The sequence below is a fragment of the Oryctolagus cuniculus genome, chromosome 3 (genome assembly GCF_051225735.1).
Source record: "Oryctolagus cuniculus isolate XC-2025 breed Fujian yellow rabbit chromosome 3, ASM5122573v1, whole genome shotgun sequence".
Taxonomy (NCBI): domain Eukaryota; kingdom Metazoa; phylum Chordata; class Mammalia; order Lagomorpha; family Leporidae; genus Oryctolagus; species Oryctolagus cuniculus.
In genome coordinates, this window is record NC_142869.1 from 107,851,951 (window position 1) to 107,868,305 (window position 16,355).

The 16,355-nt window shown below is 37.6% G+C and overlaps 1 protein-coding gene across 21 annotated transcripts in view; it reads right to left on the reverse strand.

Moving 5' to 3' along the window:
- The window catches only part of R3HDM1 (R3H domain containing 1), a 127,304-nt gene that overhangs the window by 77,842 nt on the left and 33,107 nt on the right, over positions 1 to 16,355 (reverse strand). For 6 of the 21 annotated variants that reach the window (XM_089329258.1, XM_089329257.1, XM_089329263.1 and 3 more), the window contains 4 exons: positions 13,740 to 13,994; positions 10,923 to 11,074; positions 6,571 to 6,762; positions 2,180 to 2,479 (listed from right to left, as the gene is read on the reverse strand). In XM_089329258.1, coding sequence (XP_089185384.1) covers positions 2,180 to 2,479; positions 6,571 to 6,762; positions 10,923 to 11,074; positions 13,740 to 13,994 — 899 coding nt within the window. Of the gene's footprint in view, positions 1 to 2,179; positions 2,480 to 5,252; positions 5,355 to 6,570; positions 6,763 to 10,922; positions 11,075 to 13,739; positions 13,995 to 16,355 lie in introns of all 21 variants that reach the window. The other 15 variants (XM_089329261.1, XM_089329260.1, XM_089329269.1 and 12 more) reach the window with 6 other exon arrangements.

Consider the following 16,355-nt stretch of genomic DNA (forward strand, 5'->3'; position numbering starts at 1 on the left):
CGGCAATGGCCAGAGCTGCGCCCACCCGAAGGCAGGAGCCAGGAGCTTCTTCCGGGTCTACTACGTGGGTGCAGGGGCCCAAGGACTTGGGCCGGATCAAAGATGTTTTGAAACCAGAGAGGTGATGGTTGTACTACACTGTAAATTTATGAAGTGCCACCAAATCGTATAGTTTAATGGCTGATTGTAAAAACAATCCCCAACTTCCAAAACAAAAAGCCAACTAACACCTAAAATGATGGAATCCAAATTCTTATCAGACATACATGGAACATCCTCCAACAGAAATTTTGTGCTGGGCCAAAAATCAGATCAACAGATTCCAAAACACTGAAATTTTCTCTGACCACATGGAATTAAAAGAGAAGTCACTAATAATAAAGTATTTAGGAAGACCCCAAATATTTAGAAATTAAACAACATACTCATGGGTCAAAAAAGTCACTTAAAAATAAGAAAATATTTAACTACACAATAATAAAAACATAATATACAAGTATTCAAATGTATGGATTCTAACTTGAAATGGTGTTTACAGAGAATTCATAGCATTAGAAAACTTATATTAGAAAAATCTAATATCTAAGCTCATTGCTCCAAAAACAGGAGCAAATTCAACCTAAAATAAGAAGAAAATGATAAAAGAATACTTGAAATATAAAAAGAAATAATAAAGAAAATTAATGGAATCATAAGGTTTTTTAAGAACATTAATGGAACTGATAAATTTCTAAACTGATATAAAGGGACCAAAATTTATCAATATCAGGAATTTGAGAGGATACCACCATAGATCCTAAAGATATTAAATGTATAATAACGGAACATTTTGAATACCTTTATAAATTTAATAAATTTACATGAAATGGACATAAAATATCAAATTAAATTAAAAAAATGAGGAAATTGGTATACTTGTACTAAAAAACTGAATTTTCAAGTAAACCTGCCTGCAAAAATTCCAGGTAAGGGGCCGGTGTTGTGCAGTGGGTTAAAGCCACTGGTTTATGTCCCGGCTGCTCCACTTATGACCCAGCTATCTGCAAATAGCCTGGGAAAAGCAGTGTAAGTAGGATGGCCCAAGTGCTTAGGTCCCTGCCACCCACAGGAGCTCCTGGCTTCCTAGCTTCCACCTGGCCTAACACTGGCTGTTGCGGCTACCTGGGGAGTGAACCACAAGATAGAAAATCTCTCTCTGTCTCTCCCTCAGTCTCTGTTACCTTCACCTCTCAAATTAAGAAATAAATCTTTAAAAAAAAAAATTCCAGGTACACATGAATTCATTCATTTAAGAATGAACAGCATTAATTCTACATGAACTTCTTCAGAAAATAAAGGAGTTCAATTCATTTTAAGACCAGTACCATCAGTTTTGAAACTACAATTGAGAAAATCACAAGTAAACTACAGACCTATTTTTCATAAACATAGTTGCAAAAATCCTTAACAAATATTAGCAAATACAATCCAGCAAAATTCAAAAATAAAGAAATAAAAGGCATACAGATCGGAAAGAATTTAGATATAGAAATGATCTTGAATTTATAAGAAGTCTATAAAATTACTAGAATAATTGAATTAAAGTTCACAGGCTACAAGATCAGTATGTAAAAATTAACCTTATTCCTTATATACTAGTAATGAACAAACAGAAAATGGAATTTAGGAACAATCCAATTGAGAGTGGTATTTAAAAATGCTAAGTAGTTAGGGATATATTTAATAAAGTATACGCAACATCTGTATAATGAGAACTATAGAAAGCTATTGAGAAAATTAAGAAACATTTAAATAAATAGAGAGCTATTATGTTCCTGCAGTGGGAGAGTCTACATTGTTAAAATGTTAACTTTCTCCAAAATGATCTATTTTTTTAAATGCTACCATATATCTTATAGTGCATTTATAATTTGTTTTTCCTATGCCAACTAAAAATAGCACACCTCTCAGAGCCAGAAGGAAATCGAAAGGTTACATAGTTTAACCATCCAACTGAAATCTTCATCTGTCATGTGGTGTTTAGCATGTGCCCAAAAATCTTCAGATGAAGAAGATAACTACATGTGTTATTAATACACTCTCACTAACTCCACCAGAATTTAAAAACAAGCTCTTTCAAGTTACGACTGATCTTAAATGAGAGGCTTTCATGAAGAGGAAAGATAAAAAAGCAATGTACCTGTGGTGAGGGCTGCTGAATATAACCCTGCTGCTGGAGCACAGGCTGGCTGACTGGATGTCCAGTGGGAGAATAGCCAGCAGTAGGGACTGGCTGCCCAGGTGGTAGTGGGGGAGGAGGAGGCGGGGGTGGTGGTGGTGGTGGAGGATGTGGCAGAGGGGCTGCTGTCATGATGTAACCAGACTGCTGTGGGGACTGAAGAACAACAGTGGACTGGAACATGGTGGCATGAGGGTCCGTACCATCGGCAGATGGCTGGCGGGCAAGACTCATGTGGCTGAACTGAGACCCAAGGCTATCCTGTTCAGAGAAAAATGAAAGAGGAAAAACAAAACAAAGAAAAGAAACAGTAAGCTGCCCATACATCATTCAAATTTATCAAATAAAACTGTTTCATATATTTTTAAGTAAGTTCCAGTAGTATATATTATGGAAATCACATATATCTACAACAGAAATGATAAAACAGAAGAGGAATTTGAAGAAAATTGAGAACTCTTAAGGCAGGAGGGCAGAAATATTACAATGCTGTCATTACAAATTATTTATAAAATGTATCTAATGGAAAATGTATTACATGCAGAGTAGGACACAATATTTCACATTAAAATGAAAATATATTTATTTAAAGGAAGATGAAAGGCACATTAGGATATGGAAGGGAAACTGGACATCTTTACATTTCACAATTAACATTTTCTGAAAGGACTTCAAAGGATAGATAACGAACACGGTATTAATTACTCTTTAATGTATCTTCCCTCTTCTTACAAGGCTGCATTCAGCTTCTATGAATCTGTGTCTCTAATAACCAAAATTACTTGCAGAAATTAAATATACAAAATTCAACCATCCAGTCCATTCTGTAATCCCTCAGAAATAATCTGGACAAAAATTTAATTCTTAGGCAGTATTCTTCAGTCCGTTACTTAAATCAGATGTTAGACAAATGTAATGCAAACAACAGTTTCCATCTGTGTTTGCTACTTTGTGAGCAACCAAAGGTGCCCTGACAGATAAGGGTAATGATTTATGTGCCATCTGACAAATATTTCTTTGACTCCATAGCTCTTGCTAGTCTAGAAAATATCGCTAACAATGACAGCATGGGTTTAACTGAACTCCCCAGGTCTCAGGCAACCACAGACTGGCAACAATATACACGGCACATTATGTTAGGAAGTCAACTTTGAAAAAAATGACATACAAAAATGTGGCAATTTGAGTCCTTGAATCAAAATGGATATTTCTGCAGTTTCTACAGTCTGTTTGTTTTTCCTAAGTAAATTAAGGCTAAAATAAATATATACATACATACATACATAATAGATTGGAAGGTGAAACCCAATTTAATGGTTTAAAACACTGTTTTATTCTTTCCAAGTGGTCATTCTTATATACTCTAGTACTATTAGCCTAATTTAACAAATGGGTTTAATAGAAAAGACAGGGGCTGGTGCTGTGGTGTGGTGGGTAAGGCCGACACCTGTGGGTAAGGCTGCCGCCTGTGGTGCCCAAATCCCCTTCTCCACTTCCCATCCAGCTCTCTGCTATGGCCTGGGAGGGCAGTGGAGGATGGCCCAAGTTCTTGGACTCTTGCACCCATGTGGGAGACCTGGAAGAAACTCCTGGCTTCAGAATGGCTCAGCTCCTACAGTTGTGGCCAACTGGGGAGTGAACTGGTAGATGGAAGACCTTCTCTCTCTGCCATTCCTTCTCTCTCTGTGTAACTCTGACTTTTGAATAAATAAATCTTTAAAAATAAAAAAAAACAAAAACAAAAACAGAAAACTATTTACAAATACAAAGCAATATGGCAAAATATGTTAAAAGATACTATAACTATATAGTAATGTCAGTGTTGCCTTGGAAAAAAGTCATTTACTTTTTCTGATGAAAGTTCCATTTTCCAAAACAATTTTGAGGATTTTTTGTTTCTAAAAATATTGATAATTATCTGCAGATATAGCTTGTACTCTGACTTGGAAAGCAATTCCAAAATGTGATGACCATATAGTCTGAAAAATAACAGTACTACTGGGAAAAATATATGGGTTGGTAAGGAAATTCATTTAAAGGAAATGAATATTTATTAAACTCCTACTTCATGTAAGGCACTACACAGAAGGCATTTATATTGTTTCACATGCATAGTAACTATACAGAGTCACAGAGCAAACACTTGGCAGTAAAAATCTGGGATCTTACTGAGACGTGTAACTTGGAATATACTTTGAATTAAAGGAGGTTAAGTACCTAGAGATCTTCTTTGGAAATACACATCGGAGCAAGTCCTCTATAATTGCATGATACAATTCACCCTAATAACTGTAACTGAGTCAACTAGACCTGCAGTACTGGGGAGAGAACAGAAAGCCTAAACCAGATGAAAGCTGCCATCCTTGGACTGCAAAGGTCCTGCACTGACCTCAATAAGAAAAGTACCTAAAATTTCTTAAGTACTGGAATGGTTAAACCGAAAATTATTTCATAATGAAAAAACAGGAAAAGATTATGGTTTAAACAGCAAGAAACCAATGTAACCATTATTTTATTGAAGTGAATAAACATATATAATATGGATCAGAACAGTATTTTTGGTACAGATGAATCCTTGTCTTTAAAAAATTTTGAGGCCGGCGCCACGGCTCACTAGACTAATCCTCCGCCTTGTGGCACCAGCACACCGGGTTCTAGTCCCAGTCGGGGCGCCGGGTTCTGTTCCGGTTGCCCCTCTTCCAGGCCAGCTCTCTGCTGTGGCCAAGGAGTGCAGTGGAGGAAGGCCCAAGTGCTTGGGCCCTGCACCCCATGGGAGACCAGGAGAAGTACCTGGCTCCTGCCATCGGATCAGCGTGGTGCGCCAGCTGCAGCGCACCGGCCGTGGCGGCCATTGGAGGGTGAACCAACGGCAAAGGAAGACCTTTCTCTCTGTCTCTCTCTCTCACTGTCCACTCTGCCTGTCAAAAAAAAAATTTTTTTTTTCAAAAGATCACATTATATTGATCACATTCTTAAGCATCTATCACACATCTACCCACAGAAACAATGCAGGAGGTGAATAGAGATATAGTACCAAGGAATACTGCTGGGTGGGTGAGACTGGCAGGAGCGGGGATGGGTAAGGGGCTGTAGAGCACTGAATAGGCTGTGAAGAGGACTGCAGAAGATGAACAGGCTAAAGAATAACAGGTTGGCAAACAGTGTTAATGTCAGAATAAAATGTTAGAAGAACTGCATAGAACAGAAATTTATACTATCTGGCAGTGTCTTTTACTACATTTACAAAGTCATTCGAAATACAATATAGGGAAACAATAATACTAAATGAAGAAACTCTAAATAACAAAATCTTTGAGAACAAACCTAAGGACAAACCTACGCTACAATTAGAATAATTTGTGATAAAAACACTTCTTTAACACAGTTTAACTGAAACAGGTAACTTTTAGACATTCAGAATCTTATCTAACCAAGATGTCTGGATTGTCAGCAAAGCAAAACTGTTTTTCCTTATTTCCTAGGAAGGAGTGGACCTATTTAGGTATTTACCATGAAAAACTTCATACTTTCTTTTCATCACACGGTAATAACTAACACAATATACTTATAACCATTTTTCATAAGGCAAGATTAAATGCTATTTTAGAACCAAAGTTAATAAAATTTAGTAATTTTATTAAAAAAAAATCTAACTGTGGGTATTCATGAGTAATAGCCTAAGGTCCAACACACACATATACCCAGACAAATGTAATCACATAAACACATCTTTTTTATATATGGAAGAGAACACTTTTCTTGTAACTAAATACATTTTTATTACTGGAGTATGTGTTAGGAGCAGAGAAACCAGTCACATGAAATTGTTAGGCACTAATGAAATATTCCTGTTTGAAGATCAAAAAGAGAAAAAATGGGCCGAAGCCGCAGCTCACTAGGCTAACCCTCCGCCTTGCGGCGCCGGCATACCGGGTTCTAGTCCCGGTTGGGGCGCCGGATTCTGTCCCGGTTGCCCCTCTTCCAGGCCAGCTCTCTGCTGTGGCCCGGGAGTGCAGTGGAGGATGGCCCGAGTACTTGGGCCCTGTACCTGCATGGGAGACCAGGAGAAGCACCTGGCTCCTGTCATTGGATCAGCGTGGTGCGCCAGCTGCAGCACACCGGCCGCGGCGGCCATTGGAGGGTGAACCAACAGCAAAAGGAAGACCTTTCTCTCTGTCTCTCTCTCTCACTGTCCACTCTGCCTGTGGAAAAAAAAAAAAAAAAAAAAAAAAAAAAAAAGAAAGAAAGAAAGAAAGAAAGAAAAGAAAAAAAAAAAGAAAAAAGAACTTTTACATTTACTCGATGTACAGAAAAAAGTTTTTTTTTTTTTTTTTAAAGATTTATTTGTTTACCTGAAAGTCAGAGTTACACAGAGAGAGACAGAGAGAGAGAGGTCTTCCATCCACTGGTTCACACCCCAGATGGCTGCAACAGCTGGAGCTGTGCCAGACGAAGCCAGGAATTTCTTCTGGGTCTTCCTCATGGACGTAGGGGCTCACGTGCTTAGGCCATCTTCCATTGCTTTCCCAGGCCATAGCAGAGAACTGGATGGGAAGTGGAGCAGCCAGAACTCAAACAGGCGCTCATATGGGATGCCAGCACTACAGGTGGCAGCTTTACCTGCTACGCGACAGCACTGGCCCCCCAAAAGAAGTGTTTTTAAGAATGAGAACATTTTTGGATGGGAGCTTTCCTGGCAGTTAAGATCCTGATTAAGACACACATATCCTGGGGCTGGTGTTGTGGCACAGAATACCTGTGGCACTGGTAGCATACCTGTGACATTGGTAGCATTCCATATCGGCACCAGTTAATGTCCTGGCTATTCCACTTCTCATTCAGCTCCCTGCTAATGTGCCTGGGAAAGCAGCGGAGGATGGCCCAAGTACTTGGGCCCCAGTACTCATGTTGGGGACCTAGATGAAGCTTCTGGCTCCTGGCTTCAGCCTGGCCCAGCCCTGCCCATTACATATGTTTTGGGAGCAAACCAGTAGATGGAAGGTCTTTCTGTCTCTCCTTCTCTCTCTTTAACTTTTTCAAAATCTTACAAAAAAGATACCCACAACCCCAGTCAGAGCACCTGGGTTAGAGTCCTGGCTCTGCTCTTAACTCATTTACTGCTAATGTAGTGGCAGTGACTCAAACAGCTGGACCCACATGGGAAATCTGCATTTTATTAAGAGCTCACAGTTTCAGTCTGGTCTAGCCCCAGCTATCACAGGCATTTGAGGAGTGAACTACCATATGGGAGCTCTGTCTCTCAACCAACCAAACAAACAAACAGATATTTTAAAATCATTTTAAAATATTGGGAATACAGTTAGCCATCTATGAGCTAACACTGTCATGTGATTTAACTTCCCAATTTTATAAGTTTATTATAAAGAGGAAATATACATATTGGTCTAAAGACTGCTGTAATGAACTTTATAGAAGCAATCAGAGAAATGGAGTTTTCCTTATTTGATGAAAATTTTTTGTTAAACTATATATTCATGAATCTCCCCTGGAAAACATCTCTGAAGACAATAGTTTAAAAATGCAAGATAAACTAAGCCGGCGCCACGGCTCACTAGGCTAATCCTCCACCTTGCGGCACCGGCACACCGGGTTCTAGTCCCGGTCGGGGCACCGGATTCTGTCCCGGTTGCCCCTCTTCCAGGCCAGCTCTCTGTTGTGGCCAGGGAGTACAGTGGAGGATGGCCCAAGTGCTTGGGCCCTGCACCCCATGGGAGACCAGGATAAGTACCTGGCTCCTGGCTTCGGATCAGCGCGGTGCGCTGGCTGAACCAACGGCAAAGGAAGACCTTTCTCTGTGTCTCTCTCTCTCACTGTCCACTCTGCCTGTCAAAAAAAAAAAAAAAAAAAAAAAAAAAAAAAAGGCAAGATAAACTAATGGAATAAGATTGCTCAGGGAATAATCTAAAGAGAAATCTTTATGACAACTAAGATGTATGACAACTAAGATGCATTATTAACACAATATTAACAAGATGGTTTCTAAAAAATGAAATGCTAAGATTAACTTAGCATATAGAAAAAAAAGTGAAAGCACTAAAAAACGGTAACAGCTGCAAAGATCTATAAGGTAGCCTCTGGTTCCTCACAAATCACTTGACTAGAAATAAGCAAGCTTTCCTGAGATAACAGTGTGTATTACACAAAAGGAGCTGAAGTCTCTTTAAAACTTCCAAATACAGGCTATTTTAGATAGTTAGATAATAATTAAAATGTAACTGTCTTCTAGACAACTTGACATTCTATTTAAGTGTCAGATGAAGCAAAAGCTTTGATCTGTTGGTGTATAATAGAAGGACTATGAGCACCAAGGTCTCCCAGAGTGTCAGACGGCAGTAACTGTGGGTTAGAAGACTGATCAAAGTAAAATTCTGACACCACTAATGGAAGTTAAAGTCTTAGCACTTCCTTTTCCTACCTAAAATACAACTGGTTGCAAAACAATAGTCACCTAAAGTGATTGATTTTTTTTTTTTTACACAGTATATTCAAGAAATGCAGTCCACCTGAAGGTTTTGGCGATCATAGTTTTCTTATGTTTGGTTATTTGAAACTTCATGAATGAATGAGTGGGCAAGACAGTATCATTTGCTCTTTAGTATCTATTTCTGTATCTGATGACATATTGCCTGATACACCTGAGGCAATGCCAGGAAACTCACCCAATGAGTTGGATACATACTACAATACTTCCAAAAATCTCAAAAAGGTATCTGCTTATAAATTAGGCTGCTTATACATATACTTCATTTAGGACTGCCTCTGATAATGAATCCAGACAGTTATTGCCAAGAAGTACATTCATTCTTAGAATTTTTTGAATCTGTCAGACTAAGATTATTTACACTGAATTAAATCCAAATGAAAAAAAATCTTAGAAGGTTCATGGTGAGATACAAAGTCAGCCACACAATAGCATGACAAAGAGAAAACTCTTTGGGACCAAGGTGCTTGAAGCCAAGAAAGACAAAGCCAAGGAAGTTTCATGTTTGAATGAATGTAACTAAAAAGTGTTGGGAAGGTAATTTGTGAGTCTTTAGAAACAGTATAACCTACACATACATGAATTCATTTGTATGGTCTTAGAAGTATATCAGCAACTTCTAAGTAATTTTGTTTTAATAAAATTGCCTTGCCCAGTATTAGCAGTCTTCACTGACAGAGGTACAACTATTTTCATACTATTTGATAATATAATTAAACTGCTTATATGTATATTCTTTATCCTTGAAATACAAATGGTAAGGATCAACACTGTGGAATAGCAGGTTAAGCAGCAGCCCGCAATATGGGCATCTCATATATGTGCCAGCTAATCCATTTCTTATTCAGTTCCCTGCTAATGTGTCTGGGAAAGCAGCAGAAAATGGCCCAAGTCCTTGGGCTCCTGCACCAAATGTGGGACACCTGGATAAAGTTTCTGGCTCCTGGCTTTGGCCAGGCCCAGCCCTGGTCACTATGGCCTTTGGGGAGTAAACTAGAGGATGAACGATCTCACTCTGTCTCTGTCTCTTCCTCTCTCTATAACTTTGCCTTTCAAGTAAATAAGTAAATATTGGGAAAAAAAAACAAAAACAAATTATACTTGTGAGCAAAACAAAGTTTTTCCAGATTCTAGTTTTTTTAAACCATATTTCTTTCTTTTTTTTTTTTTTTTTTTTAACAGGCAGAGTGGACAGTGAGAGAGAGAGACAGAGAGAAAGGTCTTCCTTTGCCGTTGGTTCACCCTCCAATGGCCGCCGTGGCCGGTGCGCTGCGGCCGGCGCACCGTGCTGATCCAAAGCCAGGAGCCAGGTGCTTATCCTGGTCTCCCATGGGGTGCAGGGTCCAAGCACTTGGGCCTTCCTCCACTGCACTCCCGGGCCACAGCAGAGAGCTGGCCTGGAAGAGGGGCAACCGGGACAGAATCCTGCATCCCGACCAAGACTAGAACCTGGTGTGCCGGTGCCGCTAGGCGGAGGATTAGCCTAGTGAGCTGCGGTGCTGGCCAAACCATATTTCTTTCATAAGAAATTACCCTCCCATTTTCTCACCAGTGGACTATTTAGATAGTTTTGCACAGAAGAACAGATATATCTGTGGATCAAATATCTTTGATATGCTACACAACATTTATGAGTTGGAATGAAAGTAAAAGAATTTATACTCATATAAACAATTTCTCCAAAGATGGATAATACATTTTTAGGGATGAAAAATTGAATGTGAAAATGTATGTGTAAGTTCTAACATTTATATAAATTCAAGATATTATTATAAGTACTTTTGGGAATTCTAATTCTCAGAATTTCTTTGTATCTCTCAGGGTATTTGGAATTGCTGGACTGACAGACAACAAGTTTCTTTTAATTGCCTCATTTGTTGAAACTTAACTCCCTTTGCTCATTGCACAAATGAACAAATCTTAGTTTTGTTTTATTCTTCCTCTTGCCCTTTTCTTACTGTTATAAAGTAGGGATAAAATACCCACCAGATAGACTCATAAAAGAAAAACATTCCTTTCTTTCTAATAATAAGTGATTACTGGTTGAAAAGCCCTTCTCTTCCTATGAGTAATGAGTGAGACATCACTGGTGGCAGATTAAAGATGTAAGAGATACTACTTGGGAAATCTCAATTAGTAAATTTACTCCCAAATATGCAAAGGCAGGTGAACTGAGCATTATCTAATTGTGAAGAGTTGCACCTGTGAGAAGATGTGATTAGCTGCTGGTTGTTGAGGTGGTGGGGGTGGCAGAGGTTGCTGTGGAGGTCCAGGCACTTGTGTTCTAACTGGTTGTTGGGTCATAGGAGGATTATACACAACTGGACTCCCATCCGGGTTTATGAAGGGCTGACCTGAAAAATTTTAAAAGGAGGAAAAGCATTCATTTATAATTGAGATTTATAATAAGCCATTCTACTAACAATTTACAATATTTCCATAAATGCCTTAACTACAGCTTCAAAACCCCCAATCTTTAGAATATTCAAATGTGCTATTAGAGCATTTTACAAAGATATATTGTCCCACACCCTACTTACTTATATACTTACTTACACTATTTACATTATAAAGTTACTTTATAATATATACTATTTTATGAATAACTCTGAAACACATTTTGTTCAAGGGATTCAGTTACAGGATTATGGTCCTATAGAGCTATAATATATTTCAGTCTAATAAGAAATATCTAATTTATTGGATATAGTGTTTTTTTAATAAATATATGCTTCACTTATAGAATTAAAGCTGGCTGAAAATTAAAATAATTGACAACTAAAACTTCAAATGACAAAATGTCATTTTATAATTACTAATTTGCTGTAAGTTGTAAGTAATTTCTTTTAAATTCTAAATAATTTTTAGCAGTTTCTTTTCTATTTCCAGTAAGTTTTATTCAATGATAAGATATAAAACTAGAGAGAATTTTATTATTTCTTCGGAGGCTTTGTTCTTATTGCTTAATAATTATTAGGAGGGAAAGATGGGTATTTTAAGTGCCTGAGTAAAAGAAATACTACTCCTTCTTACATGTATTATAAAGTTATTTTAAGAAGAAACATATTATTTTATAGAAAAACAACAAACAAGTAAAGGTCAAAAGAAAAATAAATCCCCTATGATTTTACAGTTAACATTCCAGATATAGAATTCTTTTGTTGAAGGTAAAGAATCAAAGAAAAGTATTTTTTTTCACTATACAGTGGAATATTAAAAGGAAAAGAGAAGACTACCTTATGAACTCATTTAAAGTGAGGAGAATGCAGAGAAAGAGAAATTTGACTGACAAGCACTTTCTTAAATGATCTTTAAAAACATTCTTTCTACCATGGTAAACTCTTCTCCATTTTGGGGGGAACATTTATGATCAACAAAATATTATTTGGGGAGGACTACTACACTAGTCTATACTTATCAAGCAGATAGTCCTTCCAAGTAAAATTATTTTCATCAGCATACTGGTTTATGTAATGGTTATAAATAACAAAAAACAACTTGTATTGATTGTTAAATAATTTGGGAAAAATACAGAAGATTTCGGTGAAAGCAGGTTCAACAATAATTTTATCAAAGATTTTATGAAAAAAACTGTATGTATAGTAACATTGTTCTAAAAAACTCATTTAAAATTAAGACCGCAAATGAATCTTTCATGTTCCCAAAACCAATAATATGTTCTGAGTAAAAAATAATAGGAAATAGTAAAATATTAAATCCAAATAGCCTTATTCAGAAAATTATTGTTTAGTAACATAATGCCACAAGACAAGAAAAGCTATTAAGCAAAAACTGAACTAATTTCTGAAAAATCATTTATAATAATATAATTCTTGTAATGGAAATAAACACTTGAAATATTTTACCTTAAAGAGAGATCTGAGGCCGGCGCCGCGGCTCACTAGGCTAATCCTCCGCCTAGCGGCGCCAGCACACCGGGTTCTAGTCCCGGTCGGGGCGCCGGATTCTTTCCCGGTTGCCCCTCTTCCAGGCCAGCCCTCTGCTGTGGCCAGGGAGTGCAGTGGAGGATGGCCCAAGTGCTTGGGCCCTGCACCCCATGGGAAACCAGGAGAACCACCTGGCTCCTGGCTTCGGATCAGCGCGGTGCGCCGGCCGCAGCGCGCCAGCCGTGGTGGCCATTGGAGGGTGAACCAACGGCAAAAGGAAGACCTTTCTCTCTGTCTCTCTCACTATCCACTCTGCCTGTCAAAAAATAAATAAATAAATAAATAAAAAAAAGAGGGAGACCTGAATAAAATCTGAAAGTAATGAGTTCTAAGCCAAAAAAAAAAAAAAAAAAAAAAAAAAGTCTGGAGATACTAAGAGATCTGACACTCCCCCATATCTGCCTTGTTCAGTTACTGCTAGTAATGTGACATCATCAGCTAGGTCTGTGAGTTTTACAGTAAAGTTACCAAGAGCTCCAAGATTATCCTCATTACTTGCCCAATGACTATGCAACATTTAAAATATTTAAATACCTAATGTATTTAAAATACCTAATACAGTACATGGGACTAAGGAAATGCTCAATGAATATCATTAACTAAATGTTAGAATATGTGTTGTCAATATTAATTCATAATGACAACCCATTTTCCTTCCTTCAGTAGAAAACAATTTTAGGACATTTGTGCACATTCTGAAGGACAATTAATTAAAGGTTTCTTTCAATTTCATCACAAGATGGATAAGAGCTGCTTATTTGGCCCTTCATAAAATGCATGCTATTTTCTCCAGTATAAAATTACTGTATCATTGAAAGCCCTTTCAAAGAGGGCTTTCTAAGAAATGAAATTCATTTCTAGGAAATGATTTATTCTTTAATTATAGTTAGGCTATTATTTGGTGTAGAAGATATCATGTTTATAACATTTTCTACTTTTTTAAATTAAAGTTCTCAAAAAATCATAACTGTTCATGAAAAATGAAAAGCTGGCAACACATATACAGACAATACATTTAATAAATATCTTTTAATTTTCAGATAACTCCTGGTACTTTTTTTTGGATACCAACCTGTTTGTGGGTTGATCAGAATACTGCCAGGTGGTATGCCTGTCGCTTCCAAGGGAAGCAAAAAGAAGCTAGTGCTAGGAGATGCGACTTGCCCATTTAGGCCACCATCAAAGGAAAGAGAACTATGAGTGCTGACAGTTGGATAGACGACAGGTGCGCCATGAGAAGACTGGCTGAGAGCTGTACCTGGAAGAGGCTGCTGGATGTGAGAAAGAGAGCCCGTAGATGACCCTACACTACCAGAAGACTCAGAACCTAGGGGAGGAGTAATGAAAAAATATGGATTTTTTAAAACCTTATATTAAAACACAGGTTTTAAAAATTTAACAACAAAATTAATATTGCATAACATGCAGTTACCACATGAAAGCCACTGGCTATTTCTGATTTACTGTTCAATTTTGCATACCCACCCCATCACGAATATGTTTAGAACAGCAAATTGATAACATAAATTGTCAGAGTCATAGCCAAGCATGCAACTTAAGCAAGTTTTTAACAACACCAGCCACAGACAGTCACAAAAAACACATTATCCACATTCCCAAAAGGACAAGGTTATGTACATTTTACCTTTTAGAATAACACCTAGGAATATAAAGATTACAATTTTCCCCCAGGAAAAAGAACTTAGCATGGCCAAATGACCCAAACCTCTTATTTAAGAAACCCCTTATGTATAAGAACACAGAAAGATTAAGAGTAGGAAATAACAGAAATGACAAACTCTCTATTAAGAGAAATCACTGTCAAGTTTCATTGCAGAATTTCACTTCTCATTTATAGCATCTTCCTATAAATTTTTAAATATTATTAAAGGAGAGATAGCATGAAAAAATTCCAAGTATTTATACTGTCATCAGCTTAAACTTTACTGTTGATTGAACTTAATAAATTAATTTGATAATTGATATTTAATTGCTTTCATACCTGTAATCTATTTCATTGGCTTTTATACAGAGACTGAAAATGTCATTCAGTTTCAGCATTATGGCTACAGGTGCACAATAAGACAAAGAAAGAAGAAAAAGGTCTGGATAACGTATATGATTAAGCTGTGAACAAAGGAGGTGACTGAGGGGGAGAAATAATCTTTAATAATACTTCTTCACATCTCTGAAAATAATATAGGTTATAAACAGAACATGTTCACCAAATGCTTTAATTTGGCAGCATGTCCAAATAACACTCTCATAATATATAAATTTTTTCTATTAAGATTACCAACTGGCCATTATTCAAACAAATGTATTATATGGTACACAGGCAGATTTCTTATATTCACAAGATTTACCTGTCTTTAGCAATATCCTATCAAACACTATGACATTTTGAATACTCATATATCTATGTTGTAACTTAATAAGGAGGCAACTCTTCTCATAAGGCTTAACAACTGAAAGTATTGACTATAATTAGGTATTAAAAATTATTTACCTTCAATTATCTTTCAAATATTATCTGCATACATCATATGTCAAGGATAACTCAAAAAGCTGGGGCTAAACAGCCATTTCTAACTTTCATGCTTATTTTGGGATAAAAATCAAAATCTACAAGGGTCCTCAAAAAAACCATGAACTCTTTAGTTTTGAAGACAGTTCATGAAAATGAGAAAAGAAAATGTTTTGAGCCAATATATTCTAAAAGTAATGCAGCTAGGGGAATGAGAAGATAATTAAAATTTCAAGTGAATAATGCAAGGGGGCTTCCAAAAGTTCATGAGAAATCCCTAATATCTTTTAGTTACATTTCCCATGAGCTTTTTTTAAAAAAAAAAAAAAAGATTCATTTTATTTATTTGAAAGACAGAGTTACAGAGAGAGGTAGAGACAGGGAGAAAGGTCTTCCATCCACTGGTTCACTCCCCAGATGGCTGCAATGGCTGGAGCTGCACCCATCCGAAGCCAGGAGCCAGGAGCTTCTTCCAGGTCTCCCACCCAGGTGCAGGGGCCCAAGGACTTGGGCCATCTTCCACTGCTATCTCAGGCCATAGCAGAGAGCTGGATCAGAAAAGGAGCAGCCGGGACTAGAACCGGTGCCCATATGGAATGCCGGTGCTTCAGGCCAGGGCTTTAACATGCTGCACCACAGCGTCGGCCCCCATGAGATTTTTTTAAAAGCAAGTTTTTTTTTGTTTCAAAAACAATTTATTTATTTTAAAGGCAAAGTGTTGAGAGTGCGAGGAGAGAGAGGATGAGAAAAAGAGAGAGAGAGAGAGAGAGAGAGAGAGAGAGAGAGAAATCTTCCATCTTCTGGTTCGCTCCTCCAATTGCCAGAACAGCAAGGGCAGGACCAGGCTGAAGCCAGAGCTAGGTCCAGGTGTCCCATGTGGGTGGCAGGGGTCCAAGCATGTGGGCCATCATCTGCAGCATCCCAGATTTAGCAGAAAGCTGTATGGAAAGCGTAGAAGCTGCGACAATACTGGCAATCTGATTAGTGATGCTGTTATGGGATGCTTATTGGCACCACAAGCAGCAGCTTAATCCCATGCTATGCCACAACGCAGGCCCTCCCATGAGCTTCTTGAAACCTCCTTGTAGTTACATCATATTATTTTTCTTTGGTTTTTAATCCCTCAAAAACTTATTAGCAATTTTATTCATTTTTGAATGA